Here is a 16,355-nt window from a genome sequence, read left to right on the forward strand (position 1 = left end):
AAGTAAAAGTATTGCATGGAAATTAGAAACACTCAAAGTACAAATAACTCAAAATTGTATAGTACAGTACTTAAGTAAATGTTCAGGACACGAGCAGCGGATATGGTCTTCTTCTAGGCCATGCAGTGGTTCTTTGTCTCAGGGCAGCCCTGGAAATAACTTCCCCTGAATTACATCGTCACTTTCAAAGCGCCTTACTTTACTTTACTTTACTTACTTACGTCAGGTGAAACCTCACTAATGATCGCTCATGAAATGTATAAACGTCAAGATCGCCACCCAGTCGACAAGATGGTGATTGGCTGCTTCTAGCCAATGGGATGGCAAAGCGGCCTCCAGGCAATGCGGGAAGGGGAGAGTCAAATAGAGGGTACGCGGTGACATCATCGGTGACATCATCATCAGACCCGGAGGTTATGCAGGAACGCCTACTGAGTGGCAAAAGACTATGTTCTGGCCTTGACAGCCCATACTGTACATCCAAACAGAAAAGTCCTGTCTGATTGCATTAAACAACGTTAAACGATGTTAAACTCACTTTGCATTGATTTGCCACTCGATGTGTGTTGTATACGGTCCTATGTGGCCCTAGTGGTGTTTTGCTCTGTGTATAATCCACTGTTAGTGTTTTCCAGTGCTGATGATGATGGATGGTGGGAGTGGCAGTAGAGATTGGAGGCGTGTCGTGGAGATTGTGACACACCTGGGCCTAATCACCAACCAGTATAAAAGGAGAGAGAGAGAACGGCCCACAAGCTCTCTTTTTGCCATTGTAACAAACACCACATGCTGCTGAGTGAGACCCTGTTTTTTCAGGGTCACTTCAAGCATGCGCATACCCTCTATATCCCTGCATGGCAGCCACGCAGGCTGCAGACCTCTATATCCCTGCATGGCAGCCACGCAGGCTGCAGACAGACAGACAGACAGTGCAGAGCACCACAGCGGAGAAGCATGATCACAGTCACGGGTTGATGGGGAACGGCGCATATACTACAGTTATTTGACACGTTTGCAATGTTTGAACGTCACTCGATATACTGTAACTTTAAACTAAACGCGGCTGAAAGAGCGCAGCGCCAGCCAATGCAAAGCCACAACAAAAGGCAGTCATTGAACCACCTAAAATACAACGGTACACATGTCACAAATAAAACTTGACATTTAACCACTTGAACCCCAGCAGCATATGGAGGGAACAGAATCTATGAGCTCACACAAGCTTGCAGATTTGCTTATTTTGACAAAGATTTGGTGTAGATGGGAAAAAAAATAAGCAATTGCGCATGCATAAGTGTCAAAGTGAGTTTAACGTTGTTTAATGCAATAAGATTTCTATTTGGATGTATTCTTTTGCCACTCAGTATAGGCATTCCCTCTAGTTTAAAAAAATCAAAATCAAATCAAGTCACACGCAAAGCCTCTATAGAGGGTCTAAGTAGTTAAAGCAGCACTATGTAACTTTATTTCATAAATAAAATGTAACTTGGCCAATCTGTATATGGTAGTCGTCATGGAAGGAGGTACTAGGGACTACACACCGTCTTTATAGGCGAAGGAATTACTTTATTGTAGGACATTTCGACCTCACAGGATCTTCATCGGGTCCTACTGTACCTCCTTCCATGATTGCCTTATTGGCCCAGCGCCCACTGTCCATGTGCTGCAGTCCTCAATCTGCATGGTAGAACATGATAATACAATATAACTTATACAATTGGGGTGATTGTATTTTGTCTCCCTTTCTATCAAGACTTTTAGATTGTGCCAAAGGTCAAGTTTCACCTAGACACTAGATAGATTCATTTTATCCCCATAGCAAGCAGGAAAGCTCTATTAGCTCAATGGTATATTAAAAAAAAGCTGCAGTTGCGCAGGAAACAGGGTTCAAATCCGTCCAGGGTAAAAGAGGAAAGTTAAGCTGAACTGATATTGACAAATTCCCAAAATGATTAAACTATTCCGGCTTGCATCATGGCACCCACTTTGAGGAATCCTTGTCTTGGCAAAAGGCATGCCTACAAACTACATACCAAGAATACAGGCAATTGGGATCAGTAGTTTAGTGTTGCAACAGTCAATTAAACTACTCAATTTAATCAATTATCAAAATGTTCTGTAATTTAATGAAGGAATCGATTAGTAACCAAATCTGTGAAAAGCTTCAAAAGGTCTCACAACTGTGAGCTTGGAGGACGGCTATTTTAACTCGTTTTGCATGACACTGTTGTGCGACACTTAAGTGGTTCATCGAACAAGTAATCGGAGGAATAGTGGCTAAGAAAACAGTGGATAGTTGCAGCCCTACATCAGATGGCTGCTCATATACATATACCTGAGGAGATTACACAACATAATAGAGAAGTACAGACATAGAAGAGAGACTGAGAGATACGTAGGAGGAATTACTGTAATTATGATCACCCACTCCAGAAGTACAAAAACATTACACTGCTGCACTAACAATTACAAGTTTAATACAGCTGCATACAAATTAACAGTGCTTCTTTTCACCCGTCCATTTGGGTGTGGGTGGAGAGGAGGGGAGACTTATCCAATATTCCTTCCTCATAATATCAAAAACACAAATGGATGTGACTTCCAAATGGGCCATAATTATATAGAGAAAGAAAGTATCACGCACCGAAATCAGTGACCTACTTTGCATTTTTTCCCCTCCCCTGTAGAGAATATAAAATATTATAATTCATCTCCGTTCTGGGGCACAGTCAATTTGAACATTAGCAAATTGAGATGAGAATTGTGTGTGTGTGTGGTGTAGCATTATGCAGCATGGCCTATTTGAAAGGGGAGAGACAGAGAACACAAGGACACTGCTTTGACCCCGTTTTGAATGGGAGGCAGCTAATTAGAACGGTGATTACTGGTCGTTATAGCGCCGCATCTGGGAAATGACTGAAATGATGTGACCCCCTCACATCATTTGCAGCTGCAGCTGTGGAGGTATGAGAGAGAGAGAGAGAGAGAGAGAGAGGGAGATAGAAAAAAGAGCAGGGAAACAAAGAAACAAACGGGGGGGAGAAAAAAAGGCAATCACAGGAACTGAGAGAGACTGAGAGAGTGAAACGAAAACAGGAGAAAGATGCAGATGCACAGTAGATGCTTGGTAAGCGTGTGAACCCCAGCCTGCAGAGGGTACGGTGGAGCACAGCAGACTGGAGAGAGAGAGAGAGAGAGAGAGAGAGAGAGAGAGAGAGAGAGAGAGAGAGAGAGAGAGAGAGAGGTTATACTGGGTAACTGCAAACCAAGTATAACCTCAGACACTAAAAGAAGGCGTGAGGAGGAGAGTGAGACAATACACAATACAGAGTAGGATCTGCACCTTCCTCAAAACAGACACAGGAGAGGGGAGAAGCGGAGAGGAGAGGGGAGAAGCGGAGAGGAGAGGGGAGGAGAGTTGAGGAGCGGAGAGGAGAGGAGAGGAGAGGAGAGGAGAGGAGAGGAGAGGAGAGGAGAGGAGTTGTTGTTCCGCAACAAGATGATGATGATGACACAATTACCTCCAAACGCACAGAATGGCAACCAGCAGATAAGAGACAGTAAGCCGGTGATTCACGCAGAAAAGGAAGGCCAGATTAAGAGAGAGAGAAAAAAAGTATGACCTGTATTTTAATGTGTCCAAACTATTCCTCAGTTACCCCAAATGACTAGCCAGCTGTCCAGCCTCTGGGTCGTGTTATTTTGGGCGCTTCATGTAAGCTAACGGAAAATCTAAATGAAGACTTAAGGTCATTTGGAATGTGTTGTGCAGAATGCTAACATGTTGCCTGCTTTTCAGCCTGGGTTCCTTAACCACTATACCTGGCGCCCCCCATAGCAGAAATACCAGATCTACAAGCTCACAATGCATTCGGACCACAACGCTATTAGCTATTAGTAATTTCACTGTTTGTCGTATAACAAATACAATTCTAATAAATAGCAAAAGTAACAGATCTGCAATCTCAAAAACGCACCATGCTTCGAGCTTGTGAATCTGCTACTTTTGTGTGTCTCTAGTCTGTAGTATGATCAAATAGGGCACACATATGGAGACGGGAGGTACTAGGGCTTAAATGGTTAAAGTGCATTGGCTCCTCTTTGGTGTCTGGTTTTCAGAGAGCAACGCTGAGATTCTGCATGGACTCTCTGCGTTCTTGGTAAAGACAGTGGAAGGCCCGGGCTACAGTTAGGAACGGTGCTTCGCAGCTCTCCATCTCCTTCTGCAAACATTAAGCACAAACACACACAAGAGTGTGCAAGACTTTACTGTTACTGACTATGGTTGCTGTCGCACAGAAAACCTCTTATCTCCATATTCTAACCTTTTGTGGGTTGTTTGGTAAATTAATGCCCCATTCGATCCTTCAAGCTTCCGAATCTGCTACTTTTGATGCTTTTAAATTTGAATCCTGAAAAGTAACCGTTTTGGTTTTCAAGAGGTTTCCACCCGACAGAGACGATTATGTAATACTAATCATTTTACGCAAAACCAATATCGTCACTGTCTCCATATTTTTGTATCATAAATTAATGTGTCTGTGTGTTTTATAAAGAAATTATTGAACCAATATAAAATATTAACAAGAGCTTCTTGAAGTTGTGACTAAATAACTGGATCCATTTGGAACACGTTTTTCTTTCTCCTTACAGAAAAGTAACGCTTTTGGACATACACGGTTTACAACCGACCGCGACGACATACAGTAAAACCCTCCTTTCACTGGAAAAACAAGGAAAACAATGCAAAATCAGACGGAGTCCTTACAGAAGATCTACAAACTGAGCCTTCAAAAGGGGAGGGTCCCGGTTCTGTAGAAAACATCATGTCATGCCGAAAGACTACAGACCGGTACCCAAGGTGGGGCGGCCGGGTGAGCCGAAAGACTACAGACCGGTACCCAAGGTAGGGGGGCCGGGTGAGCCGAAAGACTACAGACCGGTGGCCCTCACATCATGAAAACCCTGGAGAGGCTGCTTCTCTGTAAACTGAGACTCCCTGCAGTTTGCATTGGTGTGGAGGATTCTATGCTATACTGTACATACTCCTTCGAGTCCACCCTCAGCTGGACAGGCCGCGTGGTTAAGTGAGGATTGTTCTTTCAAGTGCATTGAACACCATCCAACCCCCCATACTCAGAGATACAGCAACTCGATGGGATGAGGGTGGATCCCTCCTTTGTTACCTGGATTACGGACTACCTGACAGGATGACCACAGTATGTCAGGCTGGGGAACTGCGTCTTGGGGACGCTGCTGAAGCAACACGGGGACTCCACAGGGGCTCCCTTTTTGTTCACACTGTACATGTCGGACATCAAAGTACAACTCTGAGTCCTGCATCATTCACAAATATTCTGACTACACAGCCATTGTGTCGTGTGTCGTGGATGGGCAGGAGGAGGAATACAGGGACCTGACGAAGGCCTTCGGGGAATGGAGCGACAGGAACTGCCTCCTCCAGGAGATGATGGTGGACTATAGATGGTGGACTATAGGAGGAACAAGCCTGCTCCTCTCCAGCCTGTCAACGTCCAAGGGACAGCCATCGAACAAGTACAGTTCTACAAGTACCTGGGAGTTCACCCAGACGAGAACCTGGACTGGGCTCTGAACACAGACGCTGTCTATAAAAAGACACAGAGCACACTATTCTTTCTGAGGAGGCTCAGATCCTTTGAGGTGTGCTGCAGAATGCTGTACATGTTTTACCAGTCAGCAGTGGCAAGTGTCCTGTTCTACGCTGCAGTCTGCTGGGGAGACAGTGTGATGGACAAGGATGCCATGCAGCTGAACAAACTGGTGAAGAAGGCTGGCTCAGTACTGGGGGAGAGGCCGGACTCACTGGAGTCTGTTGTGGAGAGATTCACAAAAATAAGATGCGGGCCATAATGGACAATGTGAGTCATCCTCTCCACAAAATCTTTGCAGACCAGAAAAGTGGTCGCAAGGATCTGTTCCGTTCTTTAACACCACGGCCTGGACTGCACTGTATGTGCGAGCCAAGGCTTCAAGCTTATCTATCTATCTATCTATCTATCTATCTATCTATCTATCTATCTACCCATCTATCATGTGAATGATGAAAGTGAACTCACAGCTACTGTCTCATGGTACTCCAGTCCCTGGCTTTGAGCCCACTCCTCTGCTACTGATGTCTGCACCTCTCTCCGTGCCGACAGGTCAGACTTGTTGCCCACCAGGACACCTGATCCACGCACGCACACAGGCAGGCACGCACGCACACACACACACACACACACACACACACACACACACACACACACACACACACACACACACACACACACACACACACACACACACACACACACACACACACACACACACACACACACACACACACACACACACACACACACACACACACACAGCACAGCACATAATTGTAACACTTTCTGTACACCTTTTTGAAAATAATCTTTCTCCTATAGTATAATCATAGTACCTGATGATCATGTTTACGGGAAGAAATCATGGCATTCCATCTTTAATATTGGTATTGGTATTTATTCCTTTAATAGGCTGTGCGTGCGTGGTACACACCTGGCACGTGGAGGCCCTGGTAGTGGCTGCGGACTCTCTCCATCCAGTTGCTGCAGTTGCTGAAGGACTGCTGACTGCTCAGGTCAAAGACCAGGCACAGCACGGAGGGCTGGCCCCACTGACAACGCACACACACACACACACACACACACACACACATAGGTGAAGATGAGAGATTGTGTGTGTGTGTGTGTGTGTGTGTGTGTGTGTGTGTGTGTGTGTGTGTGTGTGTGTGTGTGTGTGTGTGTGTGTGTGTGTGTGTGTGTGTGTGTGTGTGTGTGTGTGTGTGTGTGTGTGTGTGTGTGTGTGTGTGTGTGTGTGTGTGTGTGTGTGTGTGTACACAGACTCACAGTAAAAAAAAAAGATTGTGTTAAAGGGAGTGTATAAGTGATAATCTTTTGTTAAAAAAGAGTGTTTGTTCCAGTGGTCTCTCGTCTCTCTCCAGCTCTTTGGTAAACAGAAAATACATGTTGAGGTCATGATATATGTTGAGGTCATTGACACGCCCCCTTTCCAAGATGGCGGCTGCGTTTGTTTGTGCTGGAGTTTGAGGCTTTAAAACAACTAATATCACGGTTGAATCTGCCACCCACCGTATGCTTTTTGGTGTATTATTACAACCTGATCTGGAGCAGTCTGGAAGAGTTTTTTACCGGATTAATCACCAGATATACAGCGTATGATCATTTGAGTGCACCAGAGGCACACTACTATGCCGAGGGCTGGTGCAGGAGGGTCGGTGTGCCCTCGCACTACACCGGAGGTATACAGGTCTGATGATGGGAAAGTAGTGGTGGAGGATGAACTCCTTAACTTCATTGTCATAAAAATGAGAACTTTGACTCAAGATGAAATTGTCTTGCTAACCTGTAACAACTTCTCGGCTGAATGGATTGAAGAGTCCAAACGGATTCTGTTTGAAATGTGCAAGACCACTATACGCAATATCAAGCACAAAGGACTCCAGAAAGACTCAAATAATGTAAAAGACTGCATGAAAGTGCTGAATGAGTGCGGGGAGACATCCCCAGGTTTGTCTCACACCATCTGGACCAGCTTCCACCTGTTGGATTTGGCAGCATTGATGCCTCAGCACTGCTCAGTAGAGTGACACAGCTGAGCTGGGAACTAACCCGGGTAAAGGAGACCTTGGAGGCCCAGTCTGGTGTAAATGAGAACCTGGGGGAGGCTGCAGAGACCATGGACCGTAGGCTGACAGCGATGGAAAAACTCTGCGGACCCTCCGGCCGGACACCCAGAGCGGGGGAAGCACCAGTGGTGAGGCCCCGCGGATCCTATGATCGGGCCCACGGGGCCAGTGGTACAGCAGCGGCAGTGACAGACCAGGTACAGTTTGCAGATGACTTGGTGGTTCTTCTATGCCCATACAGTGCTGGTCTCCAGCAGTTACTAAAAGTGTGCTCACAGTACGGCCTCGATTTTGATGTGAAGTACAACGCTAAAAAGAGCATAACTCTGATTGTGAGAAGTAAGGAAGACAGTAAGCTGGTATTTCCTGATTTCTACCTGTCTGGAATGGCATTAAAAGAATGCAAAGAGACCAAATATCTGGGTCATTTTACAACAAATGACCTATCTGATGATAGAGATATCTTTAGACAGCGGCGTAAACTGTATGCTCAAGCCAACACACTCATACGCAAGTTTAATTTCTGCTCTGTTCCTGTGAAAATCTCACTTTTTAAAGCTTGTTGTACTCCGCTGTACACTGCCCACTTGTGGCGACACTACAAAAAGGGCAGCCTGCAAAAAATGACAGTGGCCTATAATGACTGCATGAGACTGCTGCTCAAAGCCCCACGATGCTGTAGTGCCAGTCAAATGTTTGTAGAAATAAATGTACCCTGCACTTGCCCTGCTGTGTTACGAAACCTGATGTATAGATTTATGTGCAGGTTAACAGACTCTGAGAACAGCATCATTGCATCACTCTCTAACCCTGCTAAGAGCTCTGTCAGACTATCATCTAAGCTGTGGAGCCACTGGCGTTCTAGCCTGTATGTACAGAGATAAGTCCCCCCTGTTTGTTTGTTTATGCTTTGTTTATTTTATTTATAGTTTGTTACTTTTGTGTTTTTATGTTTTATGTGTTCTGCCCTATGGACCCCCCTGTGAGTGTCTTGAATAAAGTTTGAATTGAATTGAATTGATACCAATTAGACACAACAATGAGAGAGAACGCATACAGGATACAGCATTAACTTGGAAGTGATGTAACCAAAGAATTATAGCCGAGAACATTGGAACTGGAGCATTATTCAAATTTAAACTGATGATAATGAAATAATATTTGTGCATTACCCTCTCCTGATTGAATGAGATTGGTATCCTGACCCTGAAAATGCATTTTCTGATAAAGACCATGCAGGAGCAGGGGCGGCCACTCTCTGAGTTACCCGGACATAAAGGAACACCCAAAGTTAGTTTAAGGTTGTTCACTTGCAGTAATATATCACGTGGGCCGAATCCTTACCATTCTCTCACAGGATTCTACAAATGTCTCCCTGCCAGCAGAGTCTATTATGTAAAGCTCCTAGAGAGAGAGAGAGAGAGAGAGAGAGAGAGAGATGGGTAGACAAAACGAGAATGACAAAACGCAGCGAAATTACAGTGGTGATTTTTGCTGCAGTGGTACTGTATATAGGGGATAATTCCCCAGTTTCACATACATTCTTGTTTGGGTTCTATAGTAATGGATTTAGTACAGCGGTGATGAAATATCATATCTTACATGCACAGAGGGACATTAGGCCAAATCATACTGCTATTTTCATTTCCAGTTTCCGCTACCGACAGCGGTTGGTAATTTTCTCGCTGTGATGCCACAAACCTGATAAATGAATACTGAGTAAAGTGTGACAATAGGAAAGCCATGCAGGAACTTTTTGCATGCACACGCGCCCACACAAAAAAACGAATAAACAATGCACTCCTCGATTATTAGATTAATTGGAAAAAGTAATTAGAATAATGGCTAAGAAAACAATGGATAGTTACTTCCAACCCTGTAGCCTAATATGTACAGTACGTACAACAACCACAGTCGTGCAGCTGGTGTTGAATAGCCCATGGTTCTCAAAGTGGTCCCTGGCACAAAATCATTTTGGGGTGTTCGCGGAGCCAAATGAATATCAATTTGGGGGTCCTTAACATAAATAATAGTTTGAGAACCACTGGTTCCTGGTAATGGAGGAGAGCGTTGGACTCACCACACTGTCGCTGGTCTCCGGGATGTTCACACACTTCGTCAGCAGCTCCACACCAGTAGTCTGTCCAAATGACACAACCGTCACATTCCCGTTAAGTCTGAGTTACTCTTGGCACTGTTATTTTCATAGTTGTTGCAAAAACATGGTGCATGAAGAACTGTCCCAATAGATTATAATGCTCATTAACCTATCTCGCCCCTGAGGGGCCAACATGCTGCTGTAGTCCAGTATTTACTGGACATTTTAGCCATCGCACTGGCCCTTACAGAATAGAGGGCATATCCATACAATTATAACCACTACTGGTTAAGTCTCTAGTTTAGGGTCAATACCCTAAAATGTTGAAACCTTTTCCTTTTTTTTTTAGTTTAAAAAAAGTAAAGAGAAATAGTAGATCTACAAGCTCACAGCGGATGTGACACGTGAGCTTGTAGGTCGTCAATTTTCACTATTCGGTTATACGAAGAGGGTGCTGTACAAACTACTAGAGCTTAAAGCTGTTATCCGTAATGTTCATGAACTACTACCTCTTTTCAACCAGTATTACAGTAGTTCTGTACAGCGCAGGCATACCAACTACAACCACTACAGTTGTGTTAGTTCTTGTAACATACGATACAGATTGGTTTGGAATAAAGTTCTATTCAGTAAGAAAGTAATGGACTACAGCTTTTAATGGTTAACAGTAAAATATAACTTTTTTTAAATCAATAGAATAATCAAAAAAAAAATCTTTTTGATTCATTGTTATCACAATGAATCAATTAACAACTTTATTATTATTTTACACTTTCTCCCACAATGTTTTGGCAACATTTTGGCTATAAATGACATGCCCAAATTAGGGATTGATAGATAATCAATTATAGTATGTATTTATTTATGTATGTACAGTATGTAGTCATGAATAATGTAGTATGTATTAAATTATAATATGTATTTATATATACTATATACTGCCTTCAGTACTGACTGCACTAGAGAATGACGATAGTCCATATGAGAGCCATTAGAGAAGGTCATTCTGTATCAGAGACGATTATATCAGAATAAAAACAAGACGCTGTGAAGTGTGTATCCTCTGAAGTGTGTATCCTCTTCAAGCGCTTTGGTGATCTAAAGCACACACAAGTGGCTTGGATAGGTTTCGATCCGTGGACCTATCCGCTTGGTCTAACAACTGTGGCAAACTTGAAGAAGAAAGCCACGGTCAAACTCTGCCTTGCTCAGATCCCAAATCCTCAGTGCACACAGACACACACACACACACACACACACACACACACATGTTTATATAAATATACTTCATGCGTTCATAAACATTTTAGGACAGCATTGGAACTAGCTGAAAGTAGCCAAAAGAATTGCTGAAAATGTGCCATCTACAAGTGAGCTTGTAGATCGCCTTAACCGATCCTGAACCCTAACCTGATTCTTTTCTTAATTGTAAGTGTAACCTTTACATTAAGTGCAACTTTGAACCATAAAGCAACCACATTTTGGTCTATTTGGCTCTCTCTCCCTCTCTCTCTCTCTCTCTCTCTCTCTCTCTCTCTCTCTCTCTCTCATAAAAAAGCAATTTTCAAGCTGAAAGTAAGCTTGAGAAGAATCAGTTAATTTCTATTCTGTATCTGGTGTGTAAATTAGGTGTAACACTGCAGTCTCACTCTGGAGCCGGCTAATGAGCTGACGTGATGCATTGGCAGGGTGTCCTGCTGGAATGCCAATGAGAGCCTATTAGCAGCAAATAAGCAGGAATATTGCTAACGGCCCGTCTGACATTTCAAAGGAGGACGTGACCGGAATGGGGGACACCCACTCCGTACCCTTCAGAATTAAAAGTTTGAGAATGTGAGGTTTTGGCTGTGTGTTCGCCTGGGGAACCACTCTTCGTACAGCTGGACTGCTTAAGCTCATCCTGTACAATAGATAGGACACACAACTGATTTCATTTTGTAATTGTTTTGCCTCCCCAAAAGGTCTCTGGCAAATTGCGCGTTTGTTGGTTGCAATTGGCACGCCAATACCCATACGCTAAAAATGATTTCAAACAGCAACGGCACCGTGACTAGCACTTAATTGTCATTCAGCACTTTACAGTATGTGCAGAACTACTACACAATACATTGCTGGGTGTTCTGTTCAATTAAAAGGAGATGCAATTAAGTGATATTCTTTCTTTCAAAATGTAAAACCGGATCGGGCATGTGTTCCCAAATTACAATTGCATCGTTCCCGTTCCACGTGCCAAATTACGTGCCAACGGGCACGTCATTTAAACTCACTTCAAGCCATGTGTTTGGCAAAAGATAACGGGTAGTTTTCTCTTCTGAATAGAGGTTTGTGCGTCTATAAAGGTGTTTAGGCTTAGGGTAGGTGTACTGATGTTCAAGATTAGAGCAGCTCTTGTCAACAAACTAGATATACTAAGGCTTGTGTAGATGATAAATACTGAAATCGCTACGGTATTTTGCTCAAACTTTATGCCAACAAAAACAAATACACACATCACAAACGACTGGGTTTAACCTATTGGGGTATACAGAAGTGTTACTTTTGTTGAAGTGTGTGTGTGTGTGTGTGTGTGTGTGTGTGTGTGTGTGTGTGTGTGTGTGTGTGTGTGAGAGAGATAAAGAGAGAAAGAGAGAGAGAGAGAGGAGCACCTGTGCTACCGGCTTTCCAGAAATCCTGCTGTATTAATTATCGACGTTCCCTTCACCTCAGAGCCCACAATACTGCTGACGCGCCAGGAGTTGGCGAGAGCTCTCTCTCTCTCTCTCTCTCACCCACCCACGGATCCAATTTAATTTGTACTCAACCTGTCCTGTGCCCTTAGCAAAACTGCACAACTTAAAAGGGTTCCACTGCCTTGATCCAGATGTTTAGTGTGTGTGTGTGTGTGTGTGTGTGTGTGTGTGTGTGTGTGTGTGTGTGTGTGTGTGTGTGTGTGTGTGTGTGTGTGTGTGTGTGTGTGTGTGTGTGTGTGTGTGTGTGTGTGTGTGTGTGTGTGTGTGTGTGAGAGAGAGAGATAATGTACATCAATTATTCAGTTTGTACACATGCAATTAATGTGAACATGCATTTTACTGTACATGCATAGACATGAGCTACATTCAATCAATAGCAACATTGACAGAAGGGATCATTGGGGAGCCGTGACCCTGCGTGCGAGTGCGTCAGGTTAATGTCATGGCTCTTGGATGCATAGTGATGGAGATTTAGCACTCCCTGCATTGATTGATAGATTGGTATCAGCGTGCTCTGCTGTAGTAGGGATGTGTTCCTTGAGAAATGGACAAATCTACACTATAGTATGTACACAGTCACGGTACATACTTTATATATACTTGAATTCCACACGTGAGATGTCTCATATTGTTATCCACCAAACTATAGCACTGTACCGACGGGTATTAATGCATGATAGAAGTTAAAGCAAATATTAAAAGTCCATAGGCTTGACTGCCACATGACGTCACGACGAGTGAAAGCCTTTTTGGTTTTTGGAAATGGGTTACTGTATATACAGCTGTGATTGGCATAGATCAGAAGTTCACATGATATTGACTGCATTATTTATATAGTATTCTTCTGTTGCATGAATGTACAGTATATTCTGTATACAGTAGGTGTCAGGTGAAACCAAGAAACCAAAGTACTCGATCAAATTAGACAAATTCAGTAAAATAAAGACACTAAAGAAGTGGGAGAAAGAGGGAGCTGAGAGAGAAGGGAAGTCTTTCTTCAAAGATTTGACAGATACCAACCGAAGACCCGATGTACTGTGCCATGTCGCCAAAATTAGCACGGGCTGGAAGGTGTGCCATTGACCGAGCATCGCATAGCGACTGTGGCTCAGGGGATTCCTGTTATATGTAAGTGGCATATAGTGCGATGTCATCAGACATTGTGCGACACTCATAGCGAGATTTCCCCCTTCTCCTCTGTGGCTGGAGAAATCCATCTGAATTTGAACACAGGCATTGACAATGCAATTGACAAAAGAATGTGGACGTCGATGGAGACATAGTGAAGTTTGAGTCCTTGTTTGGCTATGTTTAGCCTGTAGGGCTTTCTGTGGGCAGATGGACACTTGAAAGAACACATTTTAGTGCCATCTGACTTGATGTCAAAGTGAGATTACAGTAAGTGACACTTTACAATTGCTTGGTTTACCGCAATTTCTGGACTGGTTAATTGTGTGCAGGAGACTACACGCACCCACCCACGCGTGTGCACACGCACGTGCATGCCAGTTGAGGAGAAGGACACGTTGGACCGTGGCTGTGCATTTTCTATTGGGAATACGGTTCATATCGTGACAGAGAATGTGGTAATGAACTGAACTGACTATTCTTGTGGATTAGTGTGCAATAATAAGAGCTCCAACACGTGCACATCTGTCAGGGGACTGCAGCTTATCTAAAAAAATATGACGTCATCTCCAGTCTCCAATCAGTGAACGACACAAGCCCGGAACACGGACGCTGATTCATTTTTAATCATATAATTCATACAATCACATAATTAGGCGATCTAAAGGTCAGAGGTCCTTTGACGAATGACTGTGAGCTTCGGTTCTTGAGCGTTTCCCACGACAGACCCTCTCCTAAAGCACAGAACTGCCAGAACTGCAAAAGTGGCGGAAGAAGAAAAGAGGGTAGAAAAACAATGGTCTTCGCCCCTAATTCAAGGTTTTAAAGACAAAATACCATGACATCCTTTTTTACATTGTTACTTAATATTTATTCTATTTTTATCTTATATTATCTGCCTATATTAATTATTAGGGGGCCCACTTGCGATATCCCCACAACACACCAGAGGGCCCCCGACCCACAGGTTGGGGATTCTAATGTATGAATCCAGTGTAGAGACTGGTGTGTGTGTGTGTGTGTGTGTGTGTGTGTGTGTGTGTGTGTGTGTGTGTGTGTGTGTGTGTGTGTGTGTGTGTGTGTGTGTGTGTGTGTGTGTGTGTGTGTGTGTGTGTGTGTGTGTGTGTGTGTGTGTGTGTGTGTGTGTGTGTGTGTGTGTGTGTGTGTGTGTGTGTGTGTGTGTGTGTGTGTGTGTGTGTGTGTACATTCTCACCATGCTGTAGTTCTTCTGGAAGTGTGCACCGTCACTGCAGAACATCTGAGCCAGAGCACTTTTCCCTACTGCAGCATCCCCTACACACACACACACACACACACACACACACACACACACACACACACACACACACACACACACTTAGTGGGGGGCTGCAACCTTTGACATGAATTGCCATGTTTTCAATGTATTATTGATTAGTCTGTGTGCCATATCAACATCTATCTATAAATACACCAAGTCTCTGTGTGTACGTACGTACGTACACTGGCCTGTTCTGACATCACAATGATGTTCTGACATCTTCATAGACTCCATATTTGGGCATAAAAGAGACACGGACATAATAACTGGGTGGGGCATGCATTTCCAACTTGCATTGTTCCAAGTTGGCTAGTGACACATAAAAATATATATTTTCCAACTGATCCAACCAATTTAATTTTCTTCTTTAGAAATATTTTCTCCCTCCCACTCTCTAGTCAGTTATAGGAGTTTGAAGGAATGTAGAATTATGTGCAGGATGTAATTTGCATATACAGATGTGAGGGGGACTTATTTAACTAGCCTAATATTTCCAACTGATTATTTTATTTGTATTCTTCTTTAGAAATATTTCTCCCTCCCAGTCAGTTATAGGAGTTTGAAGGAATGTAGTAATTGTAACTATATGCAGGATGTAATTCACATACAGTTGTGAGCGAGGGGACATAATTTAACTGATAGCCTACTTTGTTTTAATATATTTAATTCCCCCTATGTCAATGTTGGCATGAACCAGGTTAAGTTAGAAATTAGCCGCCTTTATCATGTGTGAGCAATGTGTGGACTTGTCTAATAAACTTTCCATCTGTGGCTTTGATGTTAAATGTAATCAACACATTATGTCACGTGTTGTACATTGAACATCAAACCTAACCTAAGATTTAGACTTTCAATCTATGTCATAATCGGTCAAATACATCTAAGAGAGTCTAAATCTTAGGCTACATCAAACCCAGTGATTGCCTACAGGATCACAACAGAAACAAGCCCTTTAATAGGGCTTTTTGTGTTATCCTTTAACATCATTGCATACGAATAAAACGATTCAATCAATCAATCAATACTTAGCCGTTAGCCTAATAGGAGAACATTACAGTGAGTCGTCTGCAAATCTATATAGTCGGAGGCATACTGGTTATCACTTATCACAGGATGGAATGAAACTGAAAGAGATTGATATTGTTAACTTATTATTTGTGATAGTGAATAGCAAATGCAATGTGTGGAGTGTGGACACATAAGAAAAATGTAGCGTGGGATGTAGCTATGAATCACAGCCTACCGACAAGCAGACACCTGGCTCTCAACTTCACCATGTCAGAGGAGAACTTTCCTGCAGGTTATGTAAATCTCGAAAAAAATCCTTATGAGGAAAAAAGGTCTTGTTTGTTTATAAGTGTTCACTGCTTTCTTCCGTACGCC

The 16,355-nt window shown here is 43.2% G+C and overlaps 1 protein-coding gene across 3 annotated transcripts; it reads right to left on the bottom strand.

The window, feature by feature from the left end:
- Positions 1-2,404: 2,404 nt before the first annotated feature.
- ift27 (intraflagellar transport 27 homolog (Chlamydomonas)) lies at positions 2,405-16,355 on the bottom strand. Of its 3 annotated transcripts, none has more exons than XM_080760312.1 (7): positions 16,216-16,355; positions 14,886-14,953; positions 9,798-9,857; positions 9,062-9,121; positions 6,568-6,685; positions 6,099-6,208; positions 2,405-4,223 (listed from the first exon to the last, which is right to left on the bottom strand). In XM_080760312.1, the coding sequence occupies exons 1-7, from the start codon at positions 16,247-16,249 to the stop codon at positions 4,116-4,118; spliced, it is 558 nt and encodes a 185-aa protein (XP_080616438.1). In that variant the 5' UTR covers positions 16,250-16,355; the 3' UTR covers positions 2,405-4,115. The 3 variants fall into 3 exon arrangements, with proteins under 3 accessions (XP_080616438.1, XP_080616437.1, XP_080616439.1); XM_080760311.1 differs by having other exon boundaries at positions 14,886-14,965; positions 16,216-16,354; XM_080760313.1 differs by lacking the exons at positions 14,886-14,953; positions 16,216-16,355 and adding an exon at positions 13,565-13,675.

Source organism: Protomyctophum bolini (assembly GCF_963924005.1).
Source record: "Protomyctophum bolini genome assembly, chromosome: 3".
Lineage (NCBI taxonomy): Eukaryota > Metazoa > Chordata > Actinopteri > Myctophiformes > Myctophidae > Protomyctophum > Protomyctophum bolini.

Coding starts and splice junctions, on each gene's coding strand:
- ift27 (XM_080760311.1), bottom strand. CDS start 16,249: ATGGTGAAGTTGAGAGCCAGGTGTCTGCTTGTCG. Junction 9,858..14,885: donor TCCAGAAGAACTACAGCATG/GTGAGAATGTAC, acceptor TCATTTGGACAG/ACTACTGGTGTGGAGCTGCT. Junction 6,686..9,061: donor TAGAATCCTGTGAGAGAATG/GTAAGGATTCGG, acceptor GTGCGTTGTCAG/TGGGGCCAGCCCTCCGTGCT.